This window comes from Dipodomys merriami, unplaced genomic scaffold, assembly GCF_024711535.1.
Source record: "Dipodomys merriami isolate MVZ:Mamm:240054 unplaced genomic scaffold, mDipMer1.0.p SCAF_72, whole genome shotgun sequence".
Classification (NCBI taxonomy): Eukaryota; Metazoa; Chordata; class Mammalia; order Rodentia; family Heteromyidae; genus Dipodomys; species Dipodomys merriami.
Genome location: NW_027206313.1, coordinates 1,802,496 through 1,821,493, shown reverse-complemented (window position 1 = coordinate 1,821,493; position 18,998 = coordinate 1,802,496). Strand labels below are relative to the sequence as shown.

The window sequence follows — 18,998 nt, the reverse complement described above, 5'->3', positions numbered from 1 at the left end:
GCACTGTCTACCGTAAGATTTCATTTATGCGACAGAAACTTGTCTCTGGGCAGTCACAGAGCATGACAGGACCAGGGACCTAGTTCCTGTATTTTTCTCAAATACTAGGCTGTAAAATGTCACTCCTATCCTTCAATGTTTTTTATGTTAATAAATATTCCTATAGTAGAAGATTTGGAAACAACTGCTTTGCGTATGTGGTCTCTAAGGACATGCTGATTTCTCTAACATTCATAAAGAATTTTCCAGAAGTAAATATAATAATTGTGTAGGTCATACCATCATCAAATATGCATTCTGCCCGTTTGCTCTAAATCCACATGAAACCAGTCACGCAGTCCACGCATGAGCCCATGGACAGAGGTTTTCGGAGTGTCCCTGCCTTCTACCCTAGGGTCTCTTACCACAATTTCACTTAAGAGACTACATTCAGATTACTTGCCTTTAATGGGTTGGGATTGATCTCATTTCTAACAGCATTTTCAAGCTGAGGCTTTTTCCCATTCCCAGATTTTTTTCTACTTGTCTTTGCATTTACAGACGCTTTGTAAATATCCTTGTGTGGCTCCTATATAGGAGGGGCTGGGAAGGTGGCTCAGTGGTAGAGCACTTGCCTTGCATGCATGAGGCCCTGGGTTCGATTCCTCAGCACCACATAAGCAAAAAAGCCAGAAGTGGCGCTGTGGCTCAGGTGGTAGAGCGCTAGCCTTGAGCTGAAGAGCTGAGGGACAGCACCCAGAGTTCAGGCCCCATGACCGACCAAAAAAAAAGAATAAAAGAGATAAATTCAATCAGAGGAAAAATAACAAAGAAGGGACTTTCCTACAAGATCTTTGAAAAAGGAATATTTGCATAAGCCATATTTAACCAGATTTTTTTTGTTTGATTTTCTTTTTCCTTTCTGAGGGCTTTGGTCCACTCCCTGAGACGCTCCGTTCCCCCACCCCAGCTAGTCAGACACAAACGCTTCGCGATGTCGCACAGTGGAACCTTCTTGCCTGAACAGTTACCTTAATGAATGAGTGTCTCTGCTTCCATTTCTGCCCAATTCCTAATCTCGAATTCTGTTGTGATCCTGTCCTCACTTGCTCAAGTTTTTCCCAGACACTGTTGCATAAACTTCAGAAGCTTTGGTCTGGATTTAAAGCTGTTCTATGGCACTTCGTCCCTGCTTCTCTCTTCAGCCAGTGCATCTTTCAGTCTAACCTCAGGAGAAGGCCTGAGAGCTACTTTTGTTCTAGCTCTGGGAAAACCTTCAGAATCTTCTGCTAAGGAAGCATGAAAGGCACAGTTAGGATGGGGGGAAAACTACATTTATTTCACTGAATAAAGCAATGTCATGTTATATACAGGATCATAATAACCTTTATTATCGAGTACATTATTGAAATGGCACTTGAAATAAGAAATAGGAAAGAGCAAAGTTAGATATCTTTATATTCCATAGAAATCTTTCCCCCCCCCTTTCTAGTCTGGTCTCATTTGTTTCTCCCTAGAAAAGATGATGAAAAACAGAGCTATGTAACATCAGCTGTGGGTTGTGAGTAGGAGAATGAATAAAGGTCCAAAGGGGAGCAGAAGGGGATGTTGGTCATGAAGAAATCTCCCAGGTACACCGAAGGAAACACTTTCTCTTCACAAGATATCCTGGAAAGATTTGAAGTCATTTCCCAGTGATTTTTCTCGTAGCTTAAGAATTTTCCTTCACCATGGACGGACTAGTATGGGTCATCCATCCTAAAAGAAAAGCAAGAGATTGCAAATTAAGCCCAGGAACTCAAAAACAATTAAAGTTTGCAAACATGAAAACTGTGAGCAGTAAAAGTAGGCATTTCCCAAAGGTGATAATGGAGCAAATTGCAAGCTTAAAGTGTTAGTAAGAAAAATAACATGTTAGAAGCAAGGGAATGTGTTCTCCTGGGAATTTTGGACAGGAAACAAAACATTCTAAGGCAAAAGGGAAGAGAATCCTGCAGTGGCCCTTACATTTATTTGCATGTTCTACTACTGAGAAAATGTAAGTTTCAATTCAAACTGCTTCAAAAGTCTGATTGGTACCTGGGATTCTCAGCCCATAGCCACAGCTGGTGAAGTATCTGTGATGCAGCACTTGTTCCCAGACCTATTGATTTTGAGATAGATTGTATACTGACTTTGAACAGTGGAAAATTGAGGCAGTGGGAGACAATATCCTCAAATGGAAAGTGAAATCAGAGAAAAATCAAAACTCATGAAAAGAATGATTGTAGTTCTAAATGCCTAATTCTTCTAGAATATAATTTAGTGAGACAGTGACAAATTTCATTTAATGAAAAATATGTCTTTTTTTGTATGTTTCAATTGTCTCATTCTTGGAAAGGACAAAGGAAAATCAAGTTTGTTTTGTCTTAGCACTTTTCAAACATAGAACCAGATTCTATAGCTCTGGTCTGGTGATGAACCATCAGGGAAAACCACAGTGCAGCAGCTGCAAACCTGTTTGCCAATTTAGAGCTTAAAAAAAAGTTTCTGAAAGTAGAATCTCACGTATACCCTGCCCTGAGGTTGGCATCGTATCTTCCTGTGTATCTTGGGTGTAACTTTTACCCAGGTGAAATTTAGACACTAGAAGCAAATGAGGTGACAAACAGGAGAAACAGTTTGCAAAAGTCAAAATAACCGGCAAGAATCAAAACCACAACTGCCCAAAAAGTCATTCATTCACGAGCCAAAAATGCACAGGAATGTAAACGAGCTCAAGGGCTTCAGAAATTGACACATAGAATTTAGTGTGATAGTGTTTCATCCTACCTTGGCTTGGTCTAGAAACATACTCTATTTCTGCTCCCCCTCCCTTCCTCAGTAACCTCAGTAACAGAATGGCTTGGTGTGAAACAGCAAAAACAAAAAATTCACACTACTGGGAAGAGGGCTTCTGGGGCTTAGAACTGTATCCTAGGAGTCGAGAGCCCTGAGCTCTCAAGCTTACAGGTGATGGGTAATCAACTATAACCTGATTCGCGTAAACATCAGTGAGCCGCTAGCCATGCTATGGCTGTTTGCCTGAAGTGGTTATTAAATTAGTGTTCATATGCGTCCAGACCCGTCTTTTCCTGCGCCCTCAAGGGCACCTAAAAGGATGAACGGAGCTGCTTCCACCTTGCAGCAAGGACAGCGTGCAGTTCCCGTGGGCAGACAACAGCTTTGGGTACATAGTGCCAGAAAACCTCCCCTCGCTGGGTAAGAGCAGGGAATTCGGCTTTACATCTTGTAGTTTTTCTTCAGGGAGATATGGAGGCCAGCCCCCCCTCCCCCACCAAACAGACTCGTTTCTTACAAGGACACCATCTGTGCTATAAAGAGAAGATGGGGTAATAAATGAGAAAATAGAGCAGAAGGAATGGAAGGACTCTAGTGCCATCCTGTTGCTGCTCCCTTCCGCTCTCTTCTGGGCCGTGCACACAGGACAGCCACATTCTGCCTCAGCGGGTTTTCCACTGTTTCCCATCCAAAGACACGTGTCCTTGCTGATTCCCTTGTACCACACAACTGAAACCTGGCTGGTGACGCCACGGGCCTGATTCAGAGCTTCGTGGCAGCAACTGAGGTGTGTTATGCAGGAATTTACCTTTCTTTTGTTTTTGAGGTTTCTTGGGATCAAAACAAAATTTACCACCAACCGTGCTTGCTCAACAGCTACACATAATAAACCCATAAATAAGTAAGACAGGCTTACTGTACTCTCCTGGGGCCAGTAGAAGGCTTCCTTGGCTCATCTCCCTCCGTTTCTCTGCTGCATTCTTTTTTTTTTCTTTTTGCTTATGTGGTGCTGAGGAATCGAACCCAGGGCCTCAGGCATGCAAGGCAAGCACTCTACCACTGAGCCACCTTCCCAGACCCTCTCTGCTGCATTCTGAGCTACAGCCCACTCCACTGAGATCTTCTCAGTGACAGCCGTGGCTAGCATGTTGTCCAAGCTCAGACTGGCCCTCTCCAGACACCTACCCATGTCTTTCCAAGCTGTCTGGCTGGGTGCTCAGCACACCACCCAAGACATGTCATCCCCATAGTTCTTTTTACTTAAACTCCCATACGTTTCAAAGCGAGTCACAAAACTGAACTATTTTCCCATGTTCACTCTGTCAGGTGGATCAGGTACTTTCCTGTGTCTGCATTCCATCTTGCTAGTCTGCATTATTACGCCAACGAAAGAATCTGGGTTTCAAGGCCAAGCTTTTTTTAAAGTGCCTTTTTGGTGGAAGTGGTATCTGGAAATCATGCGTGCCCCCGTCTCCATGCTGCAGAAGCAGAGTAGGAGTCATTTACCCTTTTGCATTAGGCATTCAGGGACTCATTCTTCGTGTCTGGGGTACATTCTCAATAAATTCTTGTGGAATTAAATACTCCTTGATTCATATGTATAGGTCCTGGAGGTATTTTCAGCCAGGCCAAGAAATAATATAACAGAATGCTTTGAACCCTCGAAGAAAATAGATGAACATATTGATTGAAATACATTGCACCCAGGTATGGACCTGTCATCATAAAACCTCCCCCTTGTATATATGATATATGCTAATAAAAACTGAAAAGAAATTTTGAGGATAATCAGTAAAACTTCCCTTCTGGCTAACTGACCTTTCCTAACAGATTATTACTCATATATTCATCTATTTAGCTCCACTAGTACAAAAAATAGTTTAAGGGAGGCAAGGGACTTATTACTGTACCTGGATAGTTCCCTTCAATGAACCCCCCCTTTGTAAAATTAATTAATTGTATCTACTTTGGGATTAAGCTATAATAGGAAGCATATTAAGGAAAGTAGAGAAAGAATCGACACATGGAAAAACACACTGGCAAAACTTACCTTTCCTGAGATTTCTTGCCTAAAAATACAAACGAAAAATGCAATTAGTGGAAAGCAGGCAATTTCCTCTTGATGTGAGGGAGAAAGGAGGTTTCTACCCACCCATCTGTCTTTTGAAATGTGCATGTGTTAGGTATGTAAGGGGACCTGAGGCGGCCCCTAAAAGTTGACTGTTTCTGGCTTTTTAGGTCGAGTTATCATTTTGAATGGATTTGGTGAATTTACATCCTTTTTGAAATGAGCTGGAGAATTGGGGTCTATAGGAAAGCAACATAAAAGAAGAATAAAAGCAGGAAAAGCTCTTGAAGGAGAAAGAATTATTTCCGTGGCTGAACGTTGAAGTTTCCACTCAGCTGAAAGCCCTGTTTGGGCACCTGGAGGCTGGGACCTGTCTTTGAACAAGTTGCTTCTCTTCTGTAAACCACAAAGGTGATAGCAATCCCATCTTCCTTACTGGGTCGACAAAAGGAAATGTATTTCAAAGTTTGTAGGCCAGAGCCTAGACCTTGTACCCAATTTCCGTTCTAATCCTTTAGTGTTAGAAATTACTGTGTAAAATCTTTCAGCCAAAATTCTGCCTGCTGGTGGCATACGCTGAGTCTTCAGAAGAGTCAAGTTTATCTTCACAGAAACGTTGTTTATCTTTTAGGGACAATGAAACCCATAATAATGTATAAGCAAAACTCTGTTCCTACTGAGGAGGTTTCTTCTTGAAGAAAAGGGAAGCAAGGGGGCATGTGTTCAGCTTCATGCCTTCTTCTACCCTATGTGTTGGTTCAAGTGGAAAATTCCTCTAACCAAAGGGGTGGGGAGCTAATTTTCTGACTCTGAAGACAAGAGCGTCTAGGGTACATGCTGTTTGACTCTTTTTTTTTTTTTTTGTCGGTCGTGGGGCTTGAACTCTGGGCCTGGGTGCTGTCCCTCAGCTCTTCAGCTCAAGGCGAACGCTCTACCACTTGAGCTACAGCGCCACTTCCGGTTTTCTGGTGGTTTATTGGAGATAGGAGTCTCACGGTCTCTCCTGCCCGGGCTGGCTTTGAACCGCGATCCTCAGATCTCAGCCTCCTGAGTAGCTAGGATTACAGGCGTGAGCTACCAGCGCCTGGCCTGTTTGACTCTTTTACCAAACAGAGCCAATGTTAGTGACTACTCAGAGAAAGATGGTTCTGGAATACAAAGTGTTTCTGGTGGAACCAATGACCAGGGGAATGTGTTTCTGGAACTCTCCCTTATTCCTAGCCCGGGAGAAGGGAGTTGATGTCTGATACGAAGATTGCTGGGATAGGTGCCCTACAGCCAGGTTCCAAGGATTCATCTAATAAAAGATCAGGGCCATCATGCGCGAAAATGTCACCTGCTCCCTTTCTGCAGCTTTCTGGACAATTCTCAGAACAGCTGAGCCCCAATTAGCTCAGACCTGTAATGCTAGTTACTCGGGAGGCTGAGATAGGAGGATCTTGGTGTGAAAACAGCCCAGGCAGGCAAGTCCATGGGACTCTTATCTCTAATTAATCTCACACACACACACACACACACACACACACACAGAGAGAGAGAGAGAGAGAGAGAGAGAGAGAGAGAGACAGAGACAGAGACAGAGACAGAGACAGAGAGACAGAGAGAGAGAGAGAGAGAGAGAGAGAGAGAGAGAGAGAGAGAGAGAGAGAGAGATCTGGAAATGGAGCTGTGGCTCAAGTAGTAGAGCAAAAACAAAAAAACAGAAAGAAAAAAAAGCTCAAGGGCAGCAGCACCCAGGCCCTGAGTTCAAGCCTGGATCAGCAGCAAAAAGTAAGATCAAATTCTCAGAACAGAGGTATATGTGTATTTACAGGTTTATTACTTTTCCCTTTATCTTTGTAAACGCATCAATGAACCCAGTAGGCGTACAGCCTGGGCCCTAGGATCATTTCTGACATTGTGTCTATAGAAAAAAAAAAGATATTGTTCCTGTGTTTAAGAACCAAGTACAACTAGAAGTGTTAGAACACCAGGCCAATGGCTTGAAAGTTGGAAATATTGGTAGACGATTTAAATGTGGCTTTCCTGCCACCCCAGCTTTCCTGCCACAGTCGGTGATCTTGGGGTGTGTGTTCTCATTGCTGGCATAACTGTAAATAGCCTACATGGCCGTTATCTGTTTCCTGTTTGCCCCACACTGATTCCCACAGTAGGGGCATGGGTTCTCAACTTATCAGTTTGAGATCTTGTACAGAAATGACTCCAAGGTTAAAAAAAAAAACTAAAAACAACCTTACTTCTTTTCTTACACTACTTATCAAACAGCCTTCACCAGTGAGACTTCTCTAAATACATGTGACTTCCATTCTGTCTTTTGGTGCTACGACTATTTATTGAAGGGTATGAATCTGGAATAAATATGTTCCTTATTAAGCTGACTTTCAGCCCCCAAATCCTTGACGTTATTGCGATAGCTTATCCCAATGTGTAATTAATATGCGATCGCCCACTTTGCTCTCCACCCCCTGAATTCTGCCATAATCACCCAAGGAAGGTTGGGTTCCAGCCTTAAAATCTCAAGGGAAAGAAAGGTAAGTCAATGGCAAGAACGATTTGCCATTCCTCTTTCGCACCAGTGAAGTTGCTGTTAGGAACCCAGTACTCTATCATGGCGGGATCCAAATGCCACAAAATTTCTCTCAGAGGCAGGGCAGACATTTTCACGGCTCAGTGTGGTTATGTTACAGTTAGTAAAGTTCTTGCTCCTCTTCAATGGCTTCTCCATGGTCTTTCTAGGCTGGTTAGAAAGCTAATCTGACACTTCCAGTTTTCAGGGTAGAATGAAGGACCAGACCCCGGTGCTAGCTCATTGTGGACAGGCTAAGTACATCCCTGCAGTTGCCAGGACACACAGCCGGGGACCCGCATAGTCAGTGGACAAAATACATACTAATCTAATGGAAGGGGCACTTAAACGACAATCAACGGGTACCACAGGCAGATGGCTCAGAAGGATTGCTTAGCAATCGCTTCGAGGTCATCCATCATCTTCTCCTGAAAACAGGGGTCCCACAACAGCTGCCCAATATCTGTGACTTCTACAGCTTCGAATGGGTCTGCCTCCTGAGTCCGACCAAAGGTGGGAGTGAAAATCCAATCCTGCGGAAGGCTGCAGCTGCACAGACCTCTCAGGGGAAGGGGGCAGGAGACGGTGTTCTCTGCAGGATTCCATATCCAACCTAGGTAGCGGAAAGTAACTTCCCAAGACATCCCTCAAGCATACGAGGTGCCCTTGGCCTTGGGAACAAGCTACCAGGAAGGGTGCCTGCGGATTCCTGCCAGGGACAGCGCTGCTTCACATGTAGTAGTTGACCCTTCACAAGGTCAAGTACTTAAGAGCAATTCCGTGAACAGCTTAGTGGACATTTGGTTCATATCTTAGAAAAATTATACTAGTGAGTGTGTATGTGTGTGTGTGTGTGTGTGTGTGTGTGTGTGTCCACCCTGGGGTTTGAACCCAGAACCTAAGCACTGTTCCTAAGCTTTGTTGCTCAAGGCTAGTGCTCTACCACTTGAACCACAGCTTCACTCCGGGGCTTCCCTGCCCGGGCTGGCTTTGAACCACAATCCTCAGATCTCAGCCTTCTGTGTAGCTAGGATTACAGGCGTGAGCCACTGGTACCTGCCCAGCACATAGTCTTCTAGAGGATGGACATTATGTGTTTTTCCTTCTCTTTCAGAATTTTTTAAAAGCCAAGAACAATTAGAATGCCTAATTTGGCTATCACCCTAGTAAGGTACCTTACAGACAATAGGCATTTTTAAAAAGGTTTGCCTAATGAAAATCATTGTCTGGCCTCAGCTGATTTACATGTCTGCAGGCACTGGAATCTATGAAACACAAGGCTTGGCACCTGCTGCTGTTGATTCTATGCAGTTCGAGTTTCCTGTGGGTTTTCTTTCTTTTCATTTTTTTGCTTTAAAGTTGTTTCATTTTCACAAGAAATTAAACTCACATACCTCTGCTCAGTCGTCTCGCCAACCAAATGATAAATGCCAGTCCAGAGAAGGCAGTGACCATGACCGCCACTGGAATGAAGAGGGGGTTGTAGCCACCTTCGTTGGTCACTGAGAAACTCCGGCCTGTCTCTGAAACAGAAATCAGCGAGGTGCAGAGCGTGAGACCAGAAACACGATTTCCTTAGCCGTGGAGATTTATTTCCTTCTCATGTCTCCCAACAAGAGGTGACTTGATGCCTCATCTCCTATTTGACCAAGGGACATCGGTTATGGGTGGAGAGCCCACAATTCGTCTACAGCAAAGACTTCACCAGTCTGTGCTCTCAGATCTGGGGTTGCTGGGGTTCTCGGGGCTGTGTCTAAAGATCTTAGCAAAAGGTAGTCACCATGTGTCTAGCTGCCTGGACTTGTTCAGCGTTTAGTACTCTGACACATAGAGAAGAGCTAGAAAAGTCTTCATATAAGTTCAGGAATAAAGAAAAGAAGAGCCATTTTCCCAGTGAACTGAGAAATTCCCAACTTGTGGAAATGCCCCCTGCCCATGCTTTTGGACTTCATCTTCTTGATGGTTTGGCTGAGCTGGGGAGGGGCTAACGGAGAAGGCTCAGTGCCCCGGAGCCCGTTCACTCTCACCCCAGCCTGGGGACTCCCAGCTCGGCACACGCTTCCTGCAAGTCTGCTCCTGATTCTTTCCAGTGAACGGTGATGATTTCCACTTGTTCATCCATCCTAAAGCCTACCTGAGCTGCCCTGAAAAATATCTTGTCTCTGAAGCATGCCCAAGATTGGTTCAATTCAGTGTGGGTCAAATTTGCTGACATTTCTTTTGAGACAAGCTATAGAAACTTGTGAAGCAGGCGCATAAATGTAGCAAGTGTGATCAAAGCTTTCTAAGTGCAGATAAACCATGTTTTCTCCAATGTGTGAATTATTTTGGCAGCTAACGGATAGTTTCTCTGAATTTTAAGTGAGTAAAAAAAAAAAAAACTGGGGATGGTTCTTCCATTTTTGGTAGTAGTTATTTTTTGTAGTTATTATTCTCCTAAGAGTTTACACGACAGGAAAAATAAAAGAAGACTTGGCGAACATACCAAAGAAAAACACTGGGAAGGACCTCTGCTCCCCACCCCAAGGACACAGCTGGCGTTACGTAGGGCAGAACATGAAATGGGTGTGATTGAGAGGACAGGATCTAAGATTCAGTGGAGGGTCACCAAATCTTTATTATTGACATTGAGGAAAACAAAAAAATACAGAAAATCCCTACTATATTGCTATAAATTATAAAGTACCTTTCTATAAATTATATTTTATAAATCATCTTTCACATAGTCAGATGGCCCAGGAAGAATTTGTTGTTTGTCTGTTTGGGAGGTTTCTTTTTCATTTTAATGAGGATAAACCTCTTTGGGGCTGGGAAGGTGGCTTAGTGGTAGAGTGCTTGCTAGCATGCATGAGGCCCTGGGTTCAGTTCCTTAGTATCACCTAATCATTGAATTTAAAATGAAAAAAAAACACAAACCTCTTTGAAAAGCATCACAGTGCAATGCAAGTTAAGCTAAATTAAGCTCCAGGAAATGATGCAGACTTCTTCCCTGCATTCCCTTATCTGCATGGCATTGTATCACAATACACCGTCTAAAGTGGAGCTGCTCACCTTGACAGATTGGTTCGAGAGACGACCAGTTCCCCAGGGGTCCACAGCTGGTCTCTTCAGCCCCGATTAGATCTGTCCCGTCTGCGCAGAGGAAGGTACACTGGGAGCGGAAGCTGAAGTTTCCCAAAGGGTGGACACAGTCCATGGTGCCCAGGTCTGGGGCGCTCAGAGGCTCACACTCGACCACTTCAATGAGCAAAGCAACAGAGTTGGAAGCGTTAAGACCTGATGGATTTGAATGCTAGCATTGCCACTTGATAGGCACACATTCAAAACAACAGTCCTGGAAAAAACAGTCTCTGAATCATGTCTTCAAGATGACTAGATAGCCATGTGTAATGAGAGAGAAGGAGATCCAAAGCCAGTGTGAGTGGTGGAGAACTGTAAGTATTTGGGGATTATTAGAAGGCAAGCGGAGGAAAGGCAAGATACAAGACATGGCCAGGAAGATGGGAGCTAAGACAAAGCACCTGGCTTTTTCGTTGACTTACTATCTATCAAACGTTACTCTAGATCTTGATGAACTTAGATTTTATCCCCTAAGACAAATGATAGATGCAAATTAAGAGGATAATTGCCACCCAGAAATGACATGTTTTAGTTCATCAGCCTGCCAGTAGAATGAGTAATATATTTGGGTGGAACTGATTTAAAGTTGTGGCGTTCTTGTTGAAGACTACTGTAATAAATGGGGAGAAAGATCAAGAGGGCACTGACAGGGCTGTCAAGTAGGAGAGTAATTGGAGCAATAGTAAGTGTATGAATTGATAGTGTATTTCCTTGCAAAACCGCGGGGCGGGGGGTGAGAGAGGTTCACCACAGACAGAGTGCCCGTGTAAAAGCTGGCTCCATGTCATGAGATTCTGAAAAAAGAAGGTGAACTGGCTAGAACCCACAGGCTTGTGAACATCTCAAAGGACACTGTTAATGACAGATTTGTCCATCACAAGGTCACAGAGATATGTGAGTCTTCACAAGGGCAAGATGTAGAATCAAAAGAACAATAGACTAAAGGCAGAAGATGAGAAATAAACTACTTGATGGGCTTGGAGAAGCATCCAAGAAGGAACCACCGAGGGGAGAAATGCTCCTTGTGTTGAAAGAGAACCGGAAAACAATGAGATGAAGGAAAGCAACCACCTCCCTCCCCTCCCCTCCCAGTGCAAAAAGAGGGCTACAGTGCCTAGAGAAATGGGAAAACCAGCGATCCACAGATTGAAAACTAGAGTTCTACACTGGAGATAAGTATCAGGTGGAATTCAGGGCTCTAAGGTTAAATGTTAAAGTATGAAATCTTAACTGATTGACATTTAGATCTATGTTAGCCTTAATTCCTTATTCTTCAAAAGCACTGTTTATCACAAAAGCATTGGTTTTCTATTGTATGCACCAGATACTTCATACTTTTGAAATCTGGCCCAACATCACTCAAAGGATTTGATATCTCTTGTAGTGGTGGGCTGGGTCCAAGACTTTAAATGGGTGCCTTCCATTTCTATCACCATGGTTCTGAATGACTTCAAGACTCATGTGGAGCTCTTTCACGTGCTTTTCCTAGGACATTTGCCTTAAATGCCAAACCTAGAGAAGGACAGATTTCCTCCCTCCACATTCCCTCATCTCTACAGCATACTCTAGTGTGTCTTGCTTTCCTTCAAACTCAATTATGAACATAGGTAATGTCCTCTAATTAACTGTAGATCCTTTGAAGGCAAGATCTATATTTGCTTTGTCTTCTCCTGAAACACCCAGCCCAAATAAACGCGTTCTCTTTCTCTGGTCTGTATTCTGAATCATTCCATGTGCTTTCCTGTGTGTCCCTACCTGTCAGCGAACAAGCGTACTTCCTAATGGTAAATGGCTCCCTGTCATTCTGACTTTACAACTCTCCATGCCTGATTCTTTATTGTCATTTGCACAGGGTTTTAACTCAACACCTTGCTCTTTGTGGTACTAAAAAAAAAAAAAAAAAAAAAAAGAACTTGTGAAATGAATTGAAACTTCATGCTGACTTATGAAATCTCCATGGGAAGAGAGCAGCAGGGGGAAAGCATAACTAACAGGTCAAAACTTCCCGTTTCTCAGCATGGCTTGGATCAGTTTGCCCCAGCCAACTCCTACCATGGCTTACAGAATGTGTGGCACTGTCAGAAGAAACAAAGAAAGGAAACGGCTCACCAAACTGGCACTCGGGTCCGTAGTACCCCGCCTCACAGTTACAGGTGTGGTTATTGATGGTTTCGACACATTCTCCACGACCACTGCATGACTGGGACCTGCAGGAAGCTGTAAGGTCAGAACACAACCATTAGTAGACTTCGGTGTTCGTGTTCCTAGTCATTTCCCTATCCACAATGCTTTTGTTGAGATGATCCATTATTAGTTATATTGTAGTATTTCTGGTCATTTCCCTATCCATAATTTTTTGTTGAGATGATTTTAATAATTAGGAAACGTTTACTTAATCCCAGCATTTCCATCATGTGAAGAGTTTACCCTGAGATTTCCACATAGATATATAATGTTCTTTGGTCACATTCACCCCTTTTAGAACTCTTAGCCCTTTTTTGGTCGGTCTATCATAGGACCTGAATTCAGGGCCTGGGCGCTGTCCCTGGGCTTTTATGCTCAAGGCGAGCACTCAACCACTTTGAGCCACAGATCCACTTCTGGTTTTCTGGTGGTTCATTGGAGATAACAGTCTCAGGAATTTTCCTGCCCAGGCTGGCTTTGAACCTCAATCCTCTTGAGTAGCTAGGATGACAGACGTGAGCCACCAGCACCCAGCTTAGCCCTCTTGTTTTTATCTCTCCCCGTTTAAAACAAATTTGTGGCCACCTTCTTTATTTCAAATCTTTTGTGTGTGTAAAAATTTCATGCTATTTTTTTCATTTGTGGAATATGCTAACTATAGACCTTTTTTGCTTTTAGGCTGATAGTAATGGTGTATATGGGAAAACAGGAGCGTGCATGAGAACCTTTGCTATTCCTTTTTTTTAGTGTGATAAACACATTCCGTGATGGTTTGACCTCAGTCGTTTCTGCATTCTGCTTGGCCTTCCCTGTCTTTACAGGAAGAAAGCCCTCGAGTTAAAAAGCCATGCTGCCCTAAGGAGCCAAAGTAACTCCACGTCATTGCTCAAATAGGGATTGGCAAGTCCTAACTAGGCTGGAATTATTGTAATGGTACTTACAGGAGTTTTCATCAGCCACAAAAATCATGCAATGTGGTGGTGTAAAGAATTATTAAGGAGCTGAGACCTGCAACATCTAAGCCCCTACTTCACAACGAGCGAACTCTCAACACCAACTCCCTGCCTCTCCAGCAAGCGCATGGCTCCTCTCTCTCTCTCTCTCTCTCTCTCTCTCTCTCTCTCTCTCTCTCTCTCTCTCTCTCTCTCTCTCTCTCTCTCTCTCTCTCTCTCCTCCTCCTCCTCCTCCTCCCCCACCTATTGGCCTTAACACCTTGATGTCACTTGCTAGAGGGACCGGCTTTTTACACACCAGAAATGCTCAGAATGTGCACGATTCAAGCTTATTTCGAGGGCTAGAGCTGTGGGGTTTTAGGACTCGGTCACTGGCGTGGCATGAGCCTCCCCGTCCTGACCGAGGCGCTCCTGAGGCGCCCCCCCCCTGCGCTGCCCACCTGTGTAGCACAGGGCTGCCTTGCGTTTGTGGCAGGCGTCATCATTCCACTTTCCGGAGTCTCTTTCCCTCTTGATGTAGATCTCCACGCAGTCCTCCTTGGATTTCTTGTTGTTGGGCTCCCCCGCCCCCCAGTTCTCTGCCTCTTCCGTGAGAGTCTTGTTGGTCCCCACCCACGTCCATGTCTGTCCGATCTTCCGGATGCCTATCCAGTAGTAATATCGGCTGAAGGGCAGGGTCCGTTCTAGGTACTCAATCTCGGCCTTATTTTGTATGGCAACTAAGTCTGTGTAAGTTTCTTGGCAGAACCTTCTAGCATTTTCCCAGGTCATAGGTTTTGCAGAATAATGGTAAGTCCAGCAGTCAGTCCCATGATATGCCAAGAAATCTGAAAGACATCAGCATAAAACGCGTCACTGACATAACGTGACAGCTGGTAGGAGCCCCGCCCAGGCTGAGCTGCCAGCTCAAAGAGGAGCCGAGAGCCCCTCCCCCCAAAGAAAAGAGTAAGTGACTGTCTCAGGAGCAGAGTTGTTTGCCAATGGGAAGCAGAACCGGGACCTTCCGGCTTGAATGTAGAAGGCTCTCACCACATGGCATTATTTTACCCCCATTTAATGGTTTTTCTAGATTTGTTTTCATGAAAGTGTCTTCCTCAAAATGCTCTCCAGTGACGTCTAACCAGCGTACTTTAGAAATTCATGCTGCATTTTCTGAGTGCCTGTCAATCACTTAGCACGTCGGTCTCCCTCGGTTCATAAAGCAGCGCGTGTACTTTGAAGAGATGCAGGAAATGCGTGATGGGTAAAGGAATTCTGGCTTCCCAGAAGAAGAAGGACAGAGGCCACACAGGGAATGTGCGGGGCGGTGTGCAGCACAGTCAGAGCTGAAAACACAAGCTTGCGAGGAAGCGGGAAAGTCTGTCCAAAGGTGTTGATGGAAAGCCTACAACTCAGACATAAAACTTGCAACATAATGGAAGAAACACCAAAAGGTAAACACCCTAGTTTTGTGTGTGTGTGTGTGTGTGTGTGTGTGTGTGCGTGCGTGTGCGTGCATGCATGTGAGTATGCACATCCGTGCTAGGTTTGAACTCAGGGCCTGAGCACTCTCCTCAAGCTTTTGTGGTCAAGACTAGGACTCTACCATTTGAGCCACAGTTCCCCTTCCAACTTTTGGGTGGCTAATTAAAGAGTCCCACAGGCTTTCCTGCCTGGGCTGGCTTTGAACGGTGATCCTCAGCTCTCAGCCTGCTGAGTGGCTGGCATGAGCCACCAGTGCCCAGCTGGTGGAGCTCACGCTGCAAATGCAGAAACTACATTATGCACAGCAACTGTTCATAGGAAACAAAATGCTGAGCAACTGGCTTCCCTCGGGAGAGCCTTCTTGCCATAGCTCGTCATGAACGTGAACCGGCAGGACATGAAGACTCCCAGGGGATTTGTCGGGATCTGGATTGGGCCATACAGGGTGTAGCAGGTAAAGAAAGGGCTCACGTTTCTGAGAACCAACTAAAGATAAAAAGTAGAAAAGGGATGTTCATAGAAGGGATGGTTCACAGCTGCTGACCTAACAATTTTCCCAGCAAGCACATGGTCTTAGAGGAGAGGGAAGAGCGGGAGTTAGAAGGGGTGATGCACAGCACCACGGCATACCGCAGCAGAGCGCCGACCACAGCCACAGTCCGCACAGGGCCCGGGAGCCCCGCCCCGCACCCTGACGCTTCCACGCAAGTATCTGCAAAGAAAACGCAAAAGGATATTTGGGTGAGCCTCCTAGTTACAGCGCTTTGACGATCATGTTCGTACAATTCAGACTAGACCATGTATGCCTATGAAGCCTGTCCCGGGAAGAGAATTCTCAAACATGGGCGAAAAATCACATCAAATGACTCCCAAGCTGGTGCTCAGTGCTGCTTCCATTGGTTTCATAGTTCAGTCTCCAGCTGCTCATCATCGTTGGTTGGTCTGGTATTAGTCTACATTTCTATCATTTTTATACCTCCTTTTCAGCTCAGCTTTTATTTTTTGGGGGGGAGGGGGGGTCCGGTCGTGGGGCCTGAACTCTGGGCCTGGGCGCTGTCCCTCAGCTCTTCAGCTCAAGGCTAGCACTCTACCATTTAAGCCACAGTGCCACTTCTGGCTTTTTTCTTTCTGCTTATGTGGTGCTGAGGAATCGAACCCAGGGCCTCAGGCATGCAAGGCAAGCAAGCGCTCTACCACTGAGCCACTTTCCCAGCCCCTCAGCTCAGCTTTTAAACCATGTCATAGTTGGTGTGGGTATTTGTAAAAAGCATTCTTTGGTGCTTCACACACTAGCGCTATTCTCATTTAGCACCGGCTCTTCACACTGACCCTGGTGAGTCAATATGCCTCAACTACCTAAAAGCAGAGATAACCAAGGAGGAAATGGGAAAGGAGAGACGTCTTTGTGCCGAATACAAAGCGAGACCTTGCGAGCACTGCAAGTGGATGAGGAGACCACAGGGCTCTCCGCGTTTTTTAAAATTCTATTTTTTTTCAGGCCGCTGTGGCCAAAGGGTTCCTTGGATCTTCAAGAGACAGGGCAGAGGGGAAGGAATCGGCAGTCTGCGAGCCGACATGCTAGGATCCCCTTGTTGAAACTCTGACCACATTTTGGGGGATTCTGTCATCTTTTTTTACCCCCAAATCTCAATGGATGGCTTGCCCACCCCCATGCTGCCTCCTGCCAGGACAACCCCGAGAAGCTTCTGGAGGGTCTGGGATGGTGTGGGCTGCAGCTCACCATGGCTTCTCTGGTGCTCCTCTCCTCTCCTCTCCTGTCCCTCTGCGCGCAGCCCTCCTGGGGCCTGGGAGCCTCGGGTCCTTGTGCAAGAGTTTGCTGCGGGCAGCAGGGCGGCACCGCAGGGCTCTGACCCAGCCTCCCCCCTCCCCCTCTTCTGCTTCTTCCCCCTCCTCTTTCCCCACCCCTTTCCTACCTCCACCACCTCCCCGAGGAAAAACCAGCTGCTGACTGAAGCATCTTGTGCTGAGATTGTTCCCTCCCTCCCTCCCTCCTTCCCTCCCTCCCTCCCTCCCTCCCTTCTTCCCTCCCTCCCTCCTTCCCTCCCTCCCTCCCTCCCATTTCCCCCTCCCTCTCTTCTCCTACTCATCTCTCTTCTTCTTCTCTCTCTTCTCTTGCTGTAGCCACTCCTTTTTCTCAGCTCTCTCCCAATCTCTCCTTTCTAACCCTCCTTCTCCCCTAGCCCTTCTTTCTCCTCCCTGTCTCCCTCTCCTTCTCTCTCTCCCTCTCCCCTCTCTCTCTCCCTCTCCCTCTCTCTCTCCCTCTCCCCTCTCTCTCTCCCTCTCCCCTCTCTCTCTTTCTCCCTCTCCCTCTCTTTCTCCCTCTCCTCTCCCCTCTCTTTCTTCCTCTCCTTCTCCCTCTCTCTCTGTCTCCCTCTTTCCCCCCTCTCTCTCCCTCTCCTCTCTCCTCTCTCTCTCCCTCTCTCCCTCCATCCCTCTCTCCCAATCTCTCCTTTCTAACCCTCCTTCTCCCCTAGCCCTTCTTTCTCCTCCCCCCCACAAACACCAGGCTAACTCCCGTCTGCACAAGAAAGGGATCCTTGATCATTCCACAGATTGGAAGGTTGTACTTGACACAAACGGACTATGATGCCAAATCCAGTGTTGCTGGCCAGCCCGCCAGGCTGCTTTTTCCTCCCTCTTTCTTTGACCGCCCTCTAGTGGAAACCTGCTACCAGCGTGTCCTGAGGAGGCCGGGAGAGGCCAAGGCCGGCCCAGCACTGGAGCGCAGAGGGACCCGGGGTGGGGGCTGGAGAATCCTCATGATCCGGCAGGTTGAGCGAACCCCTTCCTACAAACACGCGAAGGTAGTAATAGTGGAGGAAGTCAGCTTTTGTCCCAGGAACATTTCAGGACTCCAAAGGCCATTATCTCCCATAAAATGTGAAGGAAATAAGATTTCACAGGAAGTTGGGTCTCAAATCATTACCTAAGAATAATAATAGAAGTAAAAGAAACCAGGCCACTGACACGATCGTATTTGCATTGTAAAAATATAAAACTGGTAAAAATATCCATATATAAATATTTAATCTAAATATATAGTTGTAAACAATGTAAACTTATGAGTGTATTACAAACATCATACTGTACTTAATTGTATATGCAATATGTAAACATATATTTATAATATAATGTACAATATTTTATACTTTATATTGCTACTATGTGCATGTAAATATGAATATAGAAAACTACAAAATAATGAACGCTGTAGAGCTTAGTACCTCTTATAAATGACCTATTCAATCTTAGTAATAGCACTGTGCTATACAAACTATTACTCCCACGTTAAGGAGTCTCAGAGAGGTTAAGGGAGTTGCTGTGAAGACATACTGGTTTCTGAACTGAGGCCAGTTCCTTCAGAATGTAATGTTTCAGATCATTACACTGAATTTCTGCTATGGCCTTGGAAGACAAGACAAAGGAGTATGAACTTGGAGCCAAGGCCTGGGAAAGTACCAAGACAGGGCTGGGAAGGTGGCTCAGTGGCAGAGTGCTTGCCTAGCATGCAGGAAGCCCTGGGTGCGATTCCTCAGTACCACATACACAGAAAAGACCCGAAGTGGTGCTGTGGCTCAACAAGTAGAGCACTAGCCTTGAGCTATAGAAGCTTGGGGGCAGCGCCCAGACCCTGAGTTCAAGCCCAGGATGTACCCAAGATGGTTCCTCTAATTCTCACGTGACCATATTCAGTCAGGATTTCAAGCCCACAAATCCTCTGAGACTTCTCTCAGCAGACTCCCCTCCCACCCCTTGCTGGCCTTCTTCTTGTTTGCCCAGGCTGCTCTGATTTCCTGCAACCAGCAATGCCTATCCTTCTCTG

At 45.5% G+C, this 18,998-nt stretch overlaps 1 protein-coding gene across 1 annotated transcript; it reads right to left on the bottom strand.

Moving 5' to 3' along the window:
* Window positions 1–1,342: 1,342 nt before the first annotated feature.
* LOC138818162 (L-selectin-like) lies at window positions 1,343–17,018 on the bottom strand. The gene is made up of 8 exons (XM_070009096.1): window positions 16,896–17,018; window positions 15,785–15,866; window positions 14,131–14,517; window positions 12,663–12,770; window positions 10,485–10,670; window positions 8,828–8,956; window positions 4,850–4,868; window positions 1,343–1,737 (listed from the first exon to the last, which is right to left on the bottom strand). The coding sequence occupies exons 1-8, from the start codon at window positions 16,896–16,898 to the stop codon at window positions 1,719–1,721; spliced, it is 933 nt and encodes a 310-aa protein (XP_069865197.1). The 5' UTR covers window positions 16,899–17,018; the 3' UTR covers window positions 1,343–1,718.
* Window positions 17,019–18,998: the final 1,980 nt, after the last annotated feature.